Genomic DNA, 18,713 nt, shown 5'->3' on the forward strand with positions numbered 1-18,713 from the left:
ACGAAGCGAAGTTGATCGATTCGAGTTCAATTTAGAAACTTGATTTTATTCGAGAGTGAACCAGAACGTGGATTATTATTTTTGTTTTAGAAAGTACTCGTCTTTTCCCTTGCATCTCGTGCACTTCTCAATCGTGTCCAATGTTGTGTAAGATAATTTCAATCACGTCCAATACTATGTAATATAACTTTAATAGTGTCTAATATTTTATAAGAGAATTTTAATTACGCCTGTTGTTGCATTAGATAGTTTCAATTACGTCTAATATTTTATAAGACAATTTTAATTATCCTTGCTATTGCATTAGATAGCTTCAATTACGTTTAATATTTTATAAGATAATTCTAATTATCTCTACTATTGTATCAGATCATTTCAATCGTGTTTAAAATTGTACTAGATAATTTCAATGATCTCTGACACTGTATAAGATAATTTCATTCGTTATTAGGAACTTCAATAGTGTTTTAACCACAGTTAGAAAACTACGAAATAAGTCGATCGTTTTCGACACTGACTTTCCACTTCCATAGTCACAATTCTTTTTTATTTTCCTGTCTCTTGCTACCAGGAGAAATATCGGGAAAATTCACCGATTTTCTTTCGTCGATACTTTCATTCGATACCGACGACAGTAACTGAACACTCGATTCGCAAACTTTTTAATTACTACGTCGTCTGTATGAGCCAAGTAACGTTTCGATGGTGAGGCAGAAAACGCTGCGATTTCGTCATGATCGTGACTCATTTGCCAGTTGAAAGTGGTCTTCGTAATGCACGTTCGTTTAATTATTCGAGTATACAACTGTTGGAAACGAAGAACTCGTTCCATTTAATATATTCATAGTTATCTCGTCTTGAGAAAATCACGTCACGATTGGGTTTATTTCGATCCTAATGTTCACGATGGATTCGCAACCGTCGAATGGAAATTATTCACAGCTTCGATTGCGAATAATTCAAGTCATTTTTCTTGGACAAATTGTCGATAAAACTATCGTACAAGTTTTTAGAGTTTCCTCGTGCGTGTATCGTCGAGTCACTGTTTACGTTATTCCAGCAAAGGAATGTAAATTCGTTACGAAAATTTACTTACGAGAGAGACTTTTACGTAAAAATTGAGTCATTGTCAGTGCAGAGTCATCAATATTTCGATCACGAATTACAAAATGAAAATCGTTCAGTTTTGAAGATAAATAATTTTAGCAATTGTTCGTAAAAATGTTTAAAAAATATTCTTGTGTAATAATTTTTCCAAAGACGTGTAGCCTCTTCACTATTTATATGTATTTTTCAAAATTCTGATTGCAAGTTACAAAACGAAAATTATTCACCGATTTAAAAATCAACGTGCAGAGTAATTATTCGAGGAAAAATGTTCATGGGCAGTGTTTTGTGCTAATCGTTTCAAAATTTACGTACACTTTCTATTTTTTATTTTTAGAACATTCTCGATGAACTTTACTCACTTACTTCGCACTGTTACGTTGATCAGCGATTCAAATGGCTCGTCGTAAGATGAATTTGACAGTGACGTTAATTTTCGTTTCGCAAAGTACGGAGAATGACACGATGACGGCGCTACAAGTCGGGAAGTTGGATGCAAACTGTGTTATCAGCCGCGAGTGTCTTATCAGTTTCTAGCACATGGTAGAACACACCGTTGGTAGTTCGATGAATATTAATGTCAGGTTTTTATTAACGTTCAATAACGATTCATAAACCAAACGGTAAACATTGACCGGGAAACTTTCTATGTATAATTAATCACAATTTACCGCAATATCGAATATCATCTTTTCTTTATCTAATTTCTGTCTCACTTGGACAAATTGATTCGACGCAAAAAAAAAAAAAAAAAAAACGAAGAAAACGAAGAAAAATGTAAAAGTGTAAAGGTCGTCGAATTAACAAGACAAGAAACATTAAATTCTATCGATGTCGATTAACTATCGATACACGTGGCGTTGTAACAACTTCCTTAGAATTTCTAATTCATTAAACGAGTCCTGTTATTAATGTGTATTAAACTCGGCTTACGTAACCAGTTTCCAGAACAAACGAATTAACTTCTAACGATGTTTTTCTAAATCGTGGAATGTAGGAAGAGTGTCGTAAAAATTTCCAAAAATGGCGACTCGAGGTTCACGCCATCGTGGGGCTGAAAAGTAGTCCTTGTTATATTGTACTAGTATGTACACTTATGTGCACATGTATACATTCGATACCTGAGTTTTCTCAGCTCGACAATTCACATTATCATCGTCTGTTATGTACGAACGATATCAAGTTTCTTGAAAACAAAAAGAAAGAAGTTTGATATTAAATTCGATTTAATTACTAAACAATTTCGAAAGGAATGAAATTTAAAATAGAAGAATATATATTGTTTCTTGAAAGAAATAGAAAGAATTTTAATATTAAATTTGATTTAATTTCTAAACAATTTCGAAGGGAATGAAATTGAAAATAGAAGAACATGTATTGTTTCTTGAAAGAAATAGAAAGAACTTTAATATTAAATTCGATTTAATTTCTAAACAATTTCGAAAGGAATGAAATTGGAAATGGAAGAATATATATTGTTTCTTGAAAGAAATAGAAAGAACTTTAATATTAAATTCGATTTAATTTCTAAACAATTTCGAAAGGAATGAAATTGAAAATAGAAGAACATGTATTGTTTCAAAAGCAGCTACTTGCATTTTTTTAAAAATAATATATAGTAGTTGGAGATTCGTTGAAAAAATTGAAAGAAAGAATTAATAAAAAAAATATATTAGCAACTTAATAATGAGAACTTAAAATGCATTTCTTCGATATTCATCGATTAAAACCGATTTGAATAGAATTTTATTGTTAGTAACAATGAAATCTCGAGAAAATTACTACATAATTTAACCGTAAATTTGATAATGATTTAAAATTGAAACATTCCACAATTGTCATTACTAATATTGTTAATCATAAAAATTTGAAATAGAATTATTCCACAATTTTTTTTTTTTTTTGCGAATTAAATGCGATTGAAATACGATGTTTAATTCCAGACGGAATTATTTAAACAATTTCACAATCAATCTTGATATAATCTCATCGTTAGTGTCGGTAATAGCAAACATGTTTTCAATTTTTCTATAATTTATACACGAATTAAAAACGATATTATTTATCGATATAGTAACAAAAAACACATGAATACACTATTTCGTCATTAATGAACCAATTATGTCTGATCTGAGCGCGAATGATAAATTTTCCAGCGTTTATTGATGTATTAAAACCGGTCTTATCTAATTAATCGCCGCGAGCATTAACAACTCTCCAACAAATTTTTCCATCGATGATATTGAAAATTCTCGAGTTTCCTCTCGAGATCCATCGTACCACGAATAAACTTTCCTCATTCTAGCTATCACACTACGGATCTTCAGCATCGGAGAGGATCGAGCCTGCCATGTCTCGATCCTCGTGATTAAGAAGAACAATTTCTCGGGATATTGTTCTACTCTTCCAAAGGTTTGTTAAAAATTTCATTTTTTAAAAATACGTGCCCTCCAGAACTATATTTTCTGAAAAATATTTCTGTCGACGAATTATATCGGTCGTGGAAAGTTAACGAAGTTTGAAATGTTTGAAGAGAAATCCGTGCGAAAAATACGAAAATTGGACTTTTTTAATGTTATTTTATGAAAGTATGTGTTCTGGAAAATATTTCTGTCGACGGATTGGAAAAATAACGAAGTTACAAGTCAACATTTGAAGAGAACTTTGTCCGTGGAACGCAGACAAAGTTCGCGATAAATGTGAAGTCGTGGTCTACGATAAATGTGAAAAGTGTACCTTTAATGTGAGAACACGATTTTCTCGAAACCATATTTCTCAGATTCTAGTTGACCGATTGATACTAAATTCGAAGAGAATCTTCAGCACGTATGTCTTCATTGCTTGTGTCAAAATTGTTTAAATTCGACATTCTTTACTATTTTTTATTTCTTTTTTTGAGCACGTTAAAGATGAAATAAAGTACAAAGAATTAATAATTCAATTTTGAAGTACTTTAAAATTCTTAATTCTCAATATTTTCTCATAATTTTCATATCAGCTAGAGCTACGTTCATACCGAATAAAATGGTTTTTGAGACTTTCAACTTTAGATGAACAAAATGATCGATATTATAACTACGATCGTGAAGGCACATTTAACGGAAGGGACTCTATTAAAGTAACTGTAACTCCTATAATTTTGCTTACTTTTACACGAAAAAAATTGTGTATACTCTTAAAATATGGACAAAAAACATCCATATAAATTTAGCGCAAAAATGTGATGCAGTTTTATTTAAAAAAATCTCAAAGTACATCTAAGAAATTGTAGTCCAGAGTAAAATATTCCCTTTAATCGTCGTTCGAACCGCGATTAAATGCTTCATTTCCGTTCGTAGATCTCCTTTGTGGTCGAGTTTAATTGCCACACTCACATGGAAATAAAATCGGTCCGACAATTGCTGAATTGGCACGCGAGAGTCCATCGTTCGCCATAATGGCGTCACGCATCGTGCGTGACGCGGTGCGAGAAGATGCCCCGTGAAATAATCCTCCGACAAACACATCTTTCTTCCTTTTTCTTCCCTTTGGCGGTTAGACCGGGACAATTAAGTTTTTCAAAGACGTCGGAGCGCGGAACGCTCACATTGCACGTCCTCTGATGCAGAACGGTGCACAAGGTGCATAAAGTGCATAAGATGCATCGAGCAGATTCCTCCTGGTACTTTTAGGACGAAAATTTTATTTCGTGGAAAATTTTGTCGAGCGTATATGTTATTATTAGAAGAAAGTAAGTTTGAAAATTTTTAGAAAATTTGTTTGAAAATTTCCATTGTGTAAAATTGCATCGATTGAAATGAAAATTTGTTTGAGAATTTCCATTGTGTAGAATTGCATCGATTAGAATGAAAATTTGTTTGAGAATTTCCATTGTGTAGAATGGCATCGATTGAAATTAAAATTTGTTTGAAAATTTCCATTGTGTGAAATGGCATCGATTGAAATGAAAATTTGTTTGAGAATTTCCATTGTGTAGAATGGCATCGATTGAAATGAAAATTTGTTTGAAAATTTCCATTGTGTGAAATGGCATCGATTAGAATGAAAATATGTTTGAAAATTTCCATTGTTTAGAATTGCAGCGATTAATTATACCTTGGAGAATATATTCGAAAATTTCAGTGGCACAAGAAAGAAACATTTATTTTTAAAGAATAGTGAAAGAAGATATAAATAATAGAAATATAAAATAAGAGAAGATATAATAATAGAATGTATAAAATAATAGAAAATAAACTACGATAAATTTAAAAATAATTAATAATCAAATCCATCCGATAGAAGATTGCATTGCATTATTATTATACATTCGAACCGAGAAATATTTCGTTTCAAATTATTATTAAATCGTAGATTCGATGAATTTGCTCGTAGGAAAGAATTACACACGAACCGGATGTTTGTAATTTTTTCCACTTTCGTGAGGCATAGAAGACTTACGCAACGTTGCAGAGATTATGCAAATGAAGAGATCGTACGTTCGACCATAGGAAAACATGCTCAGACTTTTAATATATTGTACTAAATATCGTTTTTCTACGGTCGGAACATTTGTCCCATAAAACGAGTAGAAGAATGTCGATGCAGCAATTTGTAAACATTGCACATCGGCAATCGAGGGAAGAAATATCGTTTGACGTATGTTTCATTCAACTCGTGGCGGACTCAATAATGCGATTCGCGAGACAATCTTCAAATCGTAAGTACGAGTTATGCGTTGTTGCTAACAGAACTTCTCGTGGCTATCTCCCCAGATTTTTAAACACTTTTCAACGTAACTTTGCTCGCGATTCTTTGCTCGATTTCACGAAAGAAACTTTCCACAAATGAAAACGATAAATTCTCCAAATCCCACCAGATCTCTGACAACATTTTCACATCCAAGTTCTTTTTAAATGGTTCTCGAACTTTGCTCAGATACAATATAAAACCATAATTCCATAGATAAGTTTACGGTCGGTTTAATAGTCTTAATGGATTGTAATTCTATTAAGGAAGGATTAATAAAATGTATCCGAAATGTTTCGTTATCCACTGACTCGATAAAAAAACATTTCCTACGAAATACGTTATATACAAGAGGCTCATTGAACGAATGCCTTTTTAATTTTTTTTATCTCTTACACGTTCAGAGACATCAAGGTGACCTGAGTTTTTTCAACGATACTGTTTTCTTTCAGAGTCGATGAAAAGATGAATTCGATGATTGATAACAAGGTGACCTTGAGATGACCTTAAAAATATGTGCAATGTCGTTTAAAGAACCTAAGGTCACCTTGATGTCTCTAAAAATGTAAGACCTAAAAAAAATGGTAAAATTATCCATTCGATAAACGATCATTGAACTATTCGTTCAATGTACTTCGTATGAGAAGTTTATCGATCAAATTGTTACTTAACGAGATATTTCAGATAACAATTTTTATCGACTCACATTGCACAATAATATTACTAAATTTCGTAGATTTCAAAATTTTTCGCACCTCGTTACTCTTCGAAATAATGTTATTTACCTTCTACGACGGTTCTCTATGAATTGTCTATACTTTTCTTTTGTTTACCAAAGGATTTAACTCCTCGTGTAAATAAATCCAAGATGGTGCACGTTCCGTGAATTTCACGTTTGCAATTCGATGCACGCGTTTTACGATTCCCTCGCGCTTGGAAAAGCACGTTTATCGACATTTAACAACGCGCGTGAATTTTCACGATCTCCATATCGAGATTATTATCAATCGAGGCAAGCGTGGATCATTTCTCGGGGAACGAGAAACACCTGCGAATCGTTCGTTCAATCGTCTCGTCTCGAGGTTAAATATATTATATTCGAAAAGTCGTTTCATTTTTTTTTTTTTTTGTGAAAATGAAACACAATTTTTTTAAAGCGTATAAACATTTTATCAAATTATATATTCTCCATTTTGGAAAACGAAATGACCCAATATAATAGTGCCTAAGTGGTGAATCATTTTCTTAAATCGTGTGTACTCCATTTTGGAGAACGAAATTACTTTCCAAACGACCCAATACGTAGCTACCCTATATTATTCGTAACAAGCTTTACGCAATTGTAAATATTTCCACTGGTGATTCGAGCTGAACACCGAGTGTGTATTGCTCACTCTCGACACACATTATTCCGTCTCTCGTATGGCCGGCCTTCGTCGAGGTGCAAAAAGTAGAAGACACAAAAAACTCAGCATCCTCTAACGGCTCCGTGAGCCAAGAGGAGACAAGTGGACGGAGCAAACATTTTGATATTCGTCCCCTCTTTGTTCGACCCGCGTTACGTACGACGCGAAGTAGAATACGAATGGGAAAAAAAGATTGTGTCGCCGGCTGGAGAAGATTTACGTAATCGTCGTGGCACAGAGTTGCTTCCTGTGTCAGGCGCAGGTACCAAGTGAGGTAAATCCAACGTGACGCGCAACTTTCCTACGTATTTTAACGCGATGGACAGAGACCGGAGAACGACCTAGAAATCACAGGACGACATTAGTGGCCCTGAAAATTGTTTTGCAACTATTGCAGGGATTAGATTCTCGTAGGCTCGGAGAAATTTTTTTGCACGTGGAAAAATTCTTTTTTTGTGTTAGTTTTTGTTTCTAATGTGCAAGATTGTAGGAGAGTATTTTTTGTTGTTGGTAATTCGAAAGTTTTTTATTAAGGAAGCTTATGGTATTTAAATTAAGTAAATTTTTTTGCACGTGGAAAAATTCTTTTTTTCGAGTTTTTTTTTCCAATGTGGAGGACTGTAGGAGAGTATTTTTTGTTGTTGGTAATTAGAAAGTTTTTTATTAAGGAAGCTTATGGTATTTAAATTAAGTAAATTTGTTTGTACTTTGAAAAATTCTTTTTTCGTGTTAGTTTTTGTTTCTAATGTACAGGATTGTAGGAGAGTATTTTTTGTTGTTGGTAATTAGAAAGTTTTTTATTAAGGAAGCTTATGGTATTTAAATTAAGTAAGTTTGTTTGTACTTTGAAAAATTCTTTTTTCGTGTTAATTTTTGTTTCTAATGTGCAGGACTGTAGGAGAGTATTTTTTGTTGTTGGTAATTCGAAAGTTTTTTATTAAGGAAGCTTATGGTATTTAAATTAAGTAAATTTGTTTGTACTTTGAAAAATTCTTTTTTCGTGTTAGTTTTTGTTTCTAATGTGCAAGATTGTAGGAGAGTATTTTTTGTTGTTGGTAATTAGAAAGTTTTTTATTAAGGAAGTTTATGGTATTTAAATTAAGTAAATTTGTTTGTCGTGTTTACAGTAGGCTCTAAGAAATTTGTTTGTACGTTGAAAAATTCTTTTTTCGTGTTAGTTTTTGTTTCTAATGTGCAAGATTGTAGGAGAGTATTTTTTGTTGTTGGTAATTAGAAAGTTTTTTTATTAAGGAAGTTAATGGTATTTAAATTAAGTAAATTTACTTGTCGTGTTTATCGAGAAATTATTGCTACGGTGTTGGAAATTTTTAAAGTGTGATAAATAGTGTATCAGGAAAAACGTAGCGTGGGGATAATGATTATGATGATCGATTGTGGATCATTGATCGTACATTGGATCGAGAATTGTGGATTGTGTATCGTGGATGGTATTACGGATCAAGGATCGTGGAATGTTTTATAGATCAAGGTTCGTGATAAATGGACCGTGGATCTTTGATCGAGAATTGTGATACATGGCTTATCGAATATGGATAAGCTCCAATAGAGTAGTTCATGGATCATTGCTTAAGGATTACCGGTTATAAATCATCGCTCATGGACGATCATCGATTACAGATCATCTTATAGATTGTAGCATAATGATCACCTCTCATGGATCATGGATTTTGAGTTATTGCTCATGGATCACGAATCTTGGATCATTGATCATAGACTGTTGATCTTAGATCATAGATCATAAACAGTTGATCTTAGATCATAGATCATAAACAGTTGATCTTAGATCATAGATCATAAAAAGTTGATCTCAAATCATAGATCATAAACAGTTGATCTTAGATCATAGATCATAAACAGTTGATCTTAGATTATGGATTATAGATCGTTGATATTAGATCATAGATCATAAACAGTTGATCTTAGATTATGGATTATAGATCGTTGATCTTGGATCATTGCTCATGTATCTTGGACCTTGGATGACTGCTGATGGATCGTGGATCATAAATCATGGGTAATGGATCGTGGATCTTGAATCATCGATCATGGATCTTGGATCACTCCTCATTAATCATGGATCTCGGATTATGAATCATGGATCATGGATCTTGGATTATGAATCATGGATCATGGATCATAGATCATGGATCATGGACCGTTGATCTTGCATCATAAGTCATGGATTGTAGAACATGAATCATTGATCTTGGATAACTCCTCATGGATCATGGATCATGAATCTTGGATTATGAATCATGGATCATGAATCGTGGATCTTGGATCATTGTTTATATATCTTGGATCTTGGATCACTGCTGATGGATCGTAGATCATGAATCATGGATAATGGATTGTGGATCTTGAATCATCGATCATGGATCTTCGATCACTCCTCATGGATCATGGATCATGAATCGTTGATCTTGGATCATAGATCATGGATTGTAGAACATGAGTCATTGATCTTGGATCACTCCTCATGAATCATGGATCTTGGATAATGAATCATGGATCATGGATCATGGATCTTGTATTATGAATCATGGATCATGAATCATGGATCACGGATCATTGATCTTGGATCATGGATCGTTGATCTTGGATCATAGATCATGGATTGTAGAACATGAATCATTGAACTTGGATCACTCCTCATGGATCGTGGATCATAGATCATGGATTGTAGAATATGAATCATTGATCATGGATCTTGGATAATGAATCATGGATCATGAATCATGGATCACGGATCATTGATCTTGGATCATGGATCGTTGATCTTGGATCATAGATCATGGATTGTAGAACATGAATCATTGAACTTGGATCACTCCTCATGGATCGTGGATCATAGATCATGGATTGTAGAATATGAATCATTGATCATGGATCTTGGATAATGAATCATGGATCATGAATCATGGATCACGGATCATTGATCTTGGATCATGGATCGTTGATCTTGGATCATAGATCTTGGATCGTAGAACATAAATCATTGATCTTGGATCACTCCTCATGGATCATGGATCTTGTATAATGAATCGTGAATCATCGAACTTGGATTATGAATCATAGATCATTGATCTTGTATCGTCGCTCATGGATCATGGATCTTGGATCGTGGATCTTGGATCATAGATCATGGATTGTAGAACATGAATCATTGAACTTGGATCACTCCTCATGGATCGTGGATCATAGATCATGGATTGTAGAATATGAATCATTGATCATGGATCTTGGATAATGAATCATGGATCATGAATCATGGATCACGGATCATTGATCTTGGATCATGGATCGTTGATCTTGGATCATAGATCATGGATTGTAGAACATGAATCATTGAACTTGGATCACTCCTCATGGATCGTGGATCATAGATCATGGATTGTAGAATATGAATCATTGATCATGGATCTTGGATAATGAATCATGGATCATGAATCATGGATCACGGATCATTGATCTTGGATCATGGATCGTTGATCTTGGATCATAGATCATAGATTGTAGAACATAAATCATTGATTTTGGATCACTCCTCATGGATCATGGATCTTGTATAATGAATCGTGAATCATCGAACTTGGATTATGAATCATAGATCATTGATCTTGTATCGTCGCTCATGGATCATGGATCTTGGATCGTGAATCATGGATCACGCTTCCAATTCGTCCGAGTTACTCGAAACACGTAAAATTCGAGTCGCGAGTCACGGCAGGCAATTAGTCGTACCGCGTTGTATTTCGTATTGCAAAGGTTCGCAGAAATGGCGATCGATCGTGGAAGACACGCGGGCGAAAAAAGATCAAGGACGTGATCGAAAACAGTAATTAGCAGTTGACAGACGCGAAAGAAAAGCGCCGTGTAAACTATGTACTTTAATTGCGCAAGCGTTCGGACCGTGTTTGCCCGGCACTTAACGGGTGCTTGTGCTATTTAATAACCGCACACAGCCGATTCTCATTTCAGCTGACATACCATTGTACGATATTATAAACGAGTACCCGCTAATTTGTGCACGCTTGCGCAAACAAATGTCTCTGGAAAGCAACCGCCGGTGAAAAGTTGTTTAGGTACCTTTACAAACAGGTTCGCCGCCGACTTTTATCTTTCAACGCGAACGAAACCGCGTCTGAACTTTTTAATATTTTAAAAAATGATCCATGAGGAGAATTTTAGAAAATGTCAGGGATAACCGTTGCCCAGTGACTCCGATCGAATTGTATAAATTTATAATTTCGCAATTACCCAGACCGTTTTACATGCTCGATCGTACGATAATATCGATGGTAACCACCTTCTTAAATATTAATAACCTTTTTATATTTACGTGTATATTTACGCGTTGTTATAAAAATATTAACACTGCATGGGTGGAAAAGTGAAAACTGCTTTAGAGATTGTTACGAGGTTACTGATCTTTGCATTTCTGCTCAATTTTTTTAACACACTTTCGTTTCTTTTAGTTACATATACACTCTGATGTTAACGAAGACTTTATGAAAACTAATATTTGTCTCAGTGAGCGTCATTTGAATACAGATTAGTCGATTCGTCGAGTTAGGAACGAAGAATCGATACTTATTATCGTAAGATAAATTTAGTATACTTAGTTAGGTATTTAAAAATATTTCTTTTTTTATTTCTTCAGTTCGTAACCTTTCAATTCAAGATTAAAGAATCGTATAATCGTATTAAATAAAATTTGTAAATTTAAAGTGTGAAAGAACAAGCTTTGCAATTGTCTGTAGAGAGAACAATGTTTGACTTCCAAGAGGAAAGATCTTGCAACCTGTTGGTTGCGATTTGTTTGCGTTCGAAATTCGTTAACGTATTCGTTACTTGCGAAATTTTTCGTTCGTGTCCTCGTTCGTGATCTCTCGTTAAACTTCGCCGTAGAATCGTACGGGACCCCGATTAAATTTTTCATTCGACGAATTTAAATAAACGAGTCCGAGCGTTACGAAACCGAAGGTTGTTAAAGGTCGAATTCTTTCGTCATCAGCGACCTCGAGATGCAGGAGACACCGATAAAGGAGATGTCCAGGCTCGAGGTGAACTTGTCCAATGATCGACGACGTCCTTGTTTTGTTTTTTTTTTTTGGATATGAATGGCTCTTTCGTTTCGAAAGTGTGCGTGATCGACATGAGAACGAGCCTCGAGACGAGAAATGCGTGAACGAACCTCGAAAAGTGGATACTGACCTGTGTCAATATTGATGTTATTGGCGTTGCTCAATAACGAATGTAACAGCATGATGAAATTAAAAAAGCAGTCTTGCATTTCGGGATTTGATACCTTGGGGCTCGCTCGAAGAGTGGGATACATAGATCTCTGTTTCGAGGACGTGGAATTGAATATAAATGGAAACTTGTGCGATATTGAAATAACAATTCAAATAGTTGGTACACGAATAAACGTTTCGAGCCTGATTTTGATTCTTTCTGTATATATATTAGGTTGTTTGTAAAGTCATTTCGTTTTCCAAAATGGAGAATATATAATTAAAAAAAAAATCTTTATACACTCTAAAAAAATCGTGTTTCATTTTCATGAAAAAAAAACGAAATGAATTTCCGAATAACCCAATAGTTCTATTAAACAAAGAAATCCGTGCTAAAATTATGGAATATAATAATTCCTAAATTAATATATAATAATTCAAAGTTAATTGTATATAAAAATTTAGACTAGTTTCGAAATCACTTATAAATCTCCTGTGCGGTAGAACCTCGATTATTGCACGTGGTTCTCGTTCGTTGCGTCGCGTCGATAAGTGGAGGGGATGGTTACTTAGCAACGAGTGCAGTTAGTGGGGGAAATAAGGTAGCAGTGGATATCATGTAAGCGGGTTCTTCGATCGATCGGTTACCTCGATCATCGCGGAAATTTTCAACTCCGTTTTCCTGTAATGATCAAGACACTGCTACAAAGAAGACCAAGGAATAAATTAAAAAAATATTCACAGTGTGATACAACTATAAATAATAGAATCTTAAGATTCGAATGTGAAATTAAAATTTAAATTTCTAAATTTAAATTAATCTAAAGTTAAGATTCGAAAATTATTTCAATATCCACAGAAATATATTTCTCTTTTATTAACCCTCTGTCAAATTTACTATTTGTTACAATGAACAACCGGTAAATTACTTCGTGTAACGTACAGATTGAATTGTAGTTTATTCGTACAGAAAATATTATTTAGAATCACACGAGTAATCTCGTTTAAATATTCCAAATATTTAATCAATTCAATTATTAATATTTTGCTACTGGAATTTTTGGAACAACATTATGTTGTGAGGGGTCGATTCTCTTCCATTGCAAATATTTATTCTATTCAAATATTCAATTATTAATATTTTGCTACTGGAATGTTTAGAACCTTTTTTATCTGGAACAACATTATATTGTAAGGGGTCGAATCTCTCCCATTACAAATATTTAATCGATTCAATTATTAATATATTGCTACTGAAATTTTTCGAACCTTTTTTATCTGGAACAGCATTATGTCGTAAGGGTTCGATTCTCCCCCTTTGTTTACTACTGTAATTTCGATTTACAACAAAGGGGGGTGGAACCAAGGACTTGGAATTGTTTCGTGGCTCCAGTCGGGCTAGCAAAATTTAATGGAGCAATTCTACTCGGGTACATCGACCCACCGTTACGATTGGCAGCCCACCAAGAACTTCTGGCTAAAAAAAAAAAAAAAAGGGGTGCAATGGGCTGAGCCAGGTACTTGCACGACCGGCAGGGGGTCCGCGTGCTATTTAAACATTGAAATGGAAGCTGAACGCGTGCCAGTACGAAGCCTGCATTTTACGATCTTCCGATCACCGCTACGATGACATTTGCGTAATCTGACGTCGCAACAGGCGGCCTTTGTTGAATTATTCGTGGATAAATGGCCGTTGAAATGTCACTCGCGAATTGCATTGACGTCCAGGTGTCGGATATTCGATCGAGTTACATTTCGCAACTGTCACCGATGCGATTGAAAAATACACGGGAATCGATATCGGACATTCTGGAACGGGAACGATGTATAATAATTCGAAACAATGTTCACGGTAAAATGTAAACAAAATTAGAAAATGGTTCGGTCGACGAGCCGAAAAATTCGATCGGTATTGAAACTGCTGTAACTTTGTGAAAAAAAATCCTACAATTGTGTAATTAGGCTCGTTTTAAAGGGGAAGGTCTCTATTTTTATAAATACTAATCAAATTTTTTCTAAGAGGTTTTTTTTATCCAGATACGAAGGCGGAAAGTGAAAATTAAATTTTTTTTAAATTTTCCAGATTTGAACTATTCCACGGGATTAGATAAATTTTGTTCGTTATTTGTTTTACGGTGGATTTAAAGGTGGAAGCTTTGACTTTGCAACGAGCTATCGAAAGTTGGTGTACGATTTTTTTTCACCGATTTATCGCGCTTCGAGTGGAAAGTGTGCACGGTCGGTATCAGAACAATCCAAGGGAAGGTGGACATTTTTCGATTTACAATATGTATTACGGAATGCTTTTAGAAACTTTGGCACTGACGCGTAATCATCGCCGACAGTGTGTGATTTATGGAAGGAATTATATACAATGGCACGAAATAGAGCGGTGTCGCGTATTATTCACACACGAATTGCGATTTTGTCTCTGGAATAACGATCGTGAGTTATTTTACGCCAGCGGCACACTTTTCGTTCAAAGAGCGATATATCGGTGAGAAAAAATCGTACAGCAACTTTTCACCGCTCGTTGTAAAGGGAAGACTTTCATCTTTAAATTTATTGTACGACGAATTGCGAGAAAAATTTATACGATCTCGTAGAGTCGATCGAACTGGGAACAAATCTGTGAAAATCATCTTCATTTTTCCGCCCCGCATTCAAGTGTAAAAGTATCTTAAAAAAAAATTTAATTCAGCAGAACAAAACTAGAGGCTTCTGCCTTTGTAACGAGCCCAGACACGCTGCTTTACGATTTTTCCTCGCAAAGTTACAGCACCGCAAACATCAACAATTCTTGTATCCAAAATCAACGAATTCTCAGTTTCTTCGTCTATAACGATATTCAAAGTTTGTTTACCAAAGAGTTTAACCGATAAATAAATAAATTCCTTTGGAAATTGATCTTTCTTTCTCTCCACGGTATCGTTGAATAATTCATCGCGAAATTTCACGAGAAAATTTGAAAGCATCGTTTGTAAAGTTCACTCACTGTTTTCCAAAACATCCATTTCGTCGAATCGAATGATTTGTTTCTCGTATAAAAACCGAGATTACATTCGCGTCGACGGAATCGGTTAGTCAGTTTCTCACGGGGCACGATAAAAGAAAGAAATTCTGTTATGCAATTGCCCGTGGACGATTTTCCATATCAGAGAATTCCGTTTCGTAACGGGAGCCTTCGAGCAATCGGAGAAAATGTCTCCGCGTGCCGATAATAATTCCATTCACCCTATTTACAGGAACCGACTAACGATCGCTGGAATACGTCTTCTCCAGTCTTCATCGGCGGATCGTCTCGAGCTATCATCGATCGCCTGGCTGTGCAAACAAATGGAAATCGAACGAGCGATAACGGAGTTACCCTCTTGTCATCGTTTTCTTTTTCAAAGAAAAATAAAGAACAGCCTTCGAAAGAGTATACGATAATTATTATAGCTGTACGTATTATGAATTGTTTGTAATTGGAAAACGTTAGAAATTAGAATTGGACAAAATTATTTATTATGTATAATTTTAAAAGAATTAGAAATTATTTGCTATTGGACGAAGATTAAAAATTATTTGTAATTTTAAAAGAATTAGAAAGTATTTGTAAGTGCACCAAAATTAGAAATTATTTGTAATTTAAAAAAGATTAGAAATTATTTGCTATCGGACGAAAATTAAAAATTATAAATGATTTATAATTAAAAAAAAAATAGAAATTATTTGTAGCTTAAAAAAAATTAGAAATTATTTGTAAGTGCATCAAAATTGGAAATTATTTGTAATTTTTTAAGAATTAGAAATTATTTACTATTGGACGAAAATTAAAAATTCCAAATGATTTATAATTAAAAAAGAATAGAAATTATTTGTAGTTTAAAAAAAATTAGAAATGTTTTGTAAGTGCACCAAAATTAGAAATTATTTGTAATTTAAAAGAAATTAGAAATTATTTGCTGTTGGACGAAAATTAAAAATGACAAATGATTTATAATTAAAAAAGAATAGAAATTATTTGTAGTTTAAAGAAAATTAGAAATTATTTGTAACTGGAAGGAAATTAGAAATGATTTGTAATTGGACAAAAATTATAAATGACTCATAATTAAAAAAAAGATAGAAATTATTTATAATTTAGAAACAGTTAGAAATTATATGTAACTAGAAGAAAATTAGAAATTATTTAATGTATAAATTATCAGGTTGTCCAAATTCGTACGGTTTCTATCGAATATTGAATTACGTATTTTTCCAAAAACATTGAAGAACATTTAATCTATTATATACAGAGTGAGTCAGCGAAACATGTTCATATTTAAGAACGTGAGTCTACATACTAATATGAGTAAAATATGTTTTATGAATGTATGTTCTGTGTACGTACACAGTTTAATCTGATTACTAAAGTTAGATCTTACTAAAGTTAAGGTATGCTGGAGCGAGAATAATTACGAAATTGTGAAGAATTTTTTTTGAAGGAAACGAGTGAAGATATAAATATAAAACTTTCAGGGATAATTGTATACAATTCGAGTAGCTGTATGAATTTTCTTGCGTTCATGTGTATCATTTTCTAGCAGGTAGACGAAGCTGCCCAACACGTTCCAGGAAATACTATCTCGTCGTGTTGACACGATTCCAGTGAATGTAGTTGTTAGAGATACAAAGGGAAACGAAATTACGAAATTATACTAGCTACTATGTTACTGAAATCTCGAACGTACGAAGAATTATTAAAATTATTCAAACGGTGACATAAGTGTCTCGATATAAAATTTTCAATTTTTATCTTAAATTTTTCCTATTTTTTTTCCCAATCCAATATACAGTAATCGTAATCAATATTTTCGAGGTTCAAATAAGGAAGGAATTTTTGCTGAACGTGCTTGCCAAATTTTAAATTAATCGGAACAATAGTTCTCGAAATGTTCTATTCACAAGATGAAATAATACAGTTTCGAGAAAAACGCGTTTCAAGGTCACGCCTCAGCGAAGCTCGGTTTCCATTGCATAAAGTTAACTACAGTTTACTTTCCCTATTTTCTGAAACTTGTGTGTTCCTTTGTTTACCTAGAACACACTGACAGATATAGTTTTGTTTAAGGAATTAACAATACCATTGTCTGCGCGACGTTATTTCCGGAACCACGACGCGCCTAACGTCTACCACGTTCTATAAAATGGCTGCGTCTCCATTATTTCGCGATATTTACGGAAATGTGGAAAGAAAAATATTGATTTTTTTTTTAATGTAGAAATTGAAGCTGTTTAGAGTCGTTTGAAGCAGTTTCGTCTATCTGCTACAAAATTATACATATGGATACAAAAAAATTCACATAGTTCCTTGAATCGTGTACGAATACACCAGCAAAGATTTATAATTTTACCATGTTTTATTTCCTTTAAAAAAATTCTCGAAAGTTTCTTAATTTTCAAAGCTCCGAATCACAAAATTTACTCCTAAATGGTAATTCGTAAATGGAAAACACGGTTGATATTGTAACAATAAAGTTACTTTTTTCAAATTTGTATGCGACAGAGATAACATTAATTTTTATTCCATGAAAGAGTGTCGAAGCATTTGGATAATTTTCCAAAATTTGTCATAAAAGAAATAAAACTTTCTCAAAATTTGTACATCCAATCAAAAGTTTCTAAACGTGTCTTTAATAGTAATTTGTAGTGATCCATGTAAGTCTGAACAATCATAAGAAATAAGAAAAATTTTTCATTTTCATCTGCACGAATACCACCGGTAAAAATTACAATAAACAAACGCAAAGCATTTCGATAACCATTCAAAATTCATCATAAAAGAAATAAAACTCCAAAAACTGTACATCCAATCAAAAGCTTCTAAACGTGTCCTTAATAGTAATTTGTACCGATCCAAGCGACTCTGAACAATCGTAAGAATAATTGTAACAAATCGTAAGAAAAATTTTTAATTTTCCTCCGCACGAATACCGGCGTTAAAAATAATTACAATAAACGAACACGTATCTATCAGAGTCTCGAGGACGACTCGCGTTGCACATTTTAGGTCCTCGAAGAAAGAAGTCTATTTAATCGTTATTTAGTATAAATATCCAATTCGCGGTTATTATTCACCGCGTTGATTTTCACGTGAAAAAGGCACACCGTGCCTCGAAATTTCGTCCTCTTTCTCGCGTTAATTACAGCCAGTGTTCCTCGAGAAAGGCGAGTCTAATTTCAGAAATGA

The 18,713-nt window shown here is 33.8% G+C and overlaps 1 protein-coding gene and 1 long non-coding RNA gene across 7 annotated transcripts in view; one reads left to right on the top strand and one right to left on the bottom strand.

Annotated features, from left to right (window-relative positions):
• Nucleotides 1-18,713, bottom strand: part of LOC143146565 (alpha-tocopherol transfer protein) — a 40,101-nt gene that overhangs the window by 6,066 nt on the left and 15,322 nt on the right. The window contains exon 1 of one of the 6 annotated variants that reach the window (XM_076310964.1): nt 1,474-1,628. The exons of 3 other annotated variants lie outside the window; for them this stretch is intronic. Coding sequence is in view for 1 of the 3 variants with exons in the window: in XM_076310962.1 (XP_076167077.1) it covers nt 519-531 (13 nt within the window). In the remaining 2 variants the exon portion in view is untranslated. Of the gene's footprint in view, nt 1-518; nt 543-1,469; nt 1,629-18,713 lie in introns of those variants that run through there. 2 more of the 6 variants (XM_076310965.1, XM_076310962.1) reach the window with 2 other exon arrangements.
• Nucleotides 3,231-18,072, top strand: LOC143146571 (uncharacterized). Its single transcript, XR_012991998.1, has 3 exons — nt 3,231-3,519; nt 15,745-15,942; nt 17,068-18,072. It is a non-coding gene; the product is annotated as an uncharacterized LOC143146571 (long non-coding RNA).

The sequence above is a fragment of the Ptiloglossa arizonensis genome, chromosome 5, assembly GCF_051014685.1.
Source record: "Ptiloglossa arizonensis isolate GNS036 chromosome 5, iyPtiAriz1_principal, whole genome shotgun sequence".
NCBI classification, from domain to species: Eukaryota; Metazoa; Arthropoda; class Insecta; order Hymenoptera; family Colletidae; genus Ptiloglossa; species Ptiloglossa arizonensis.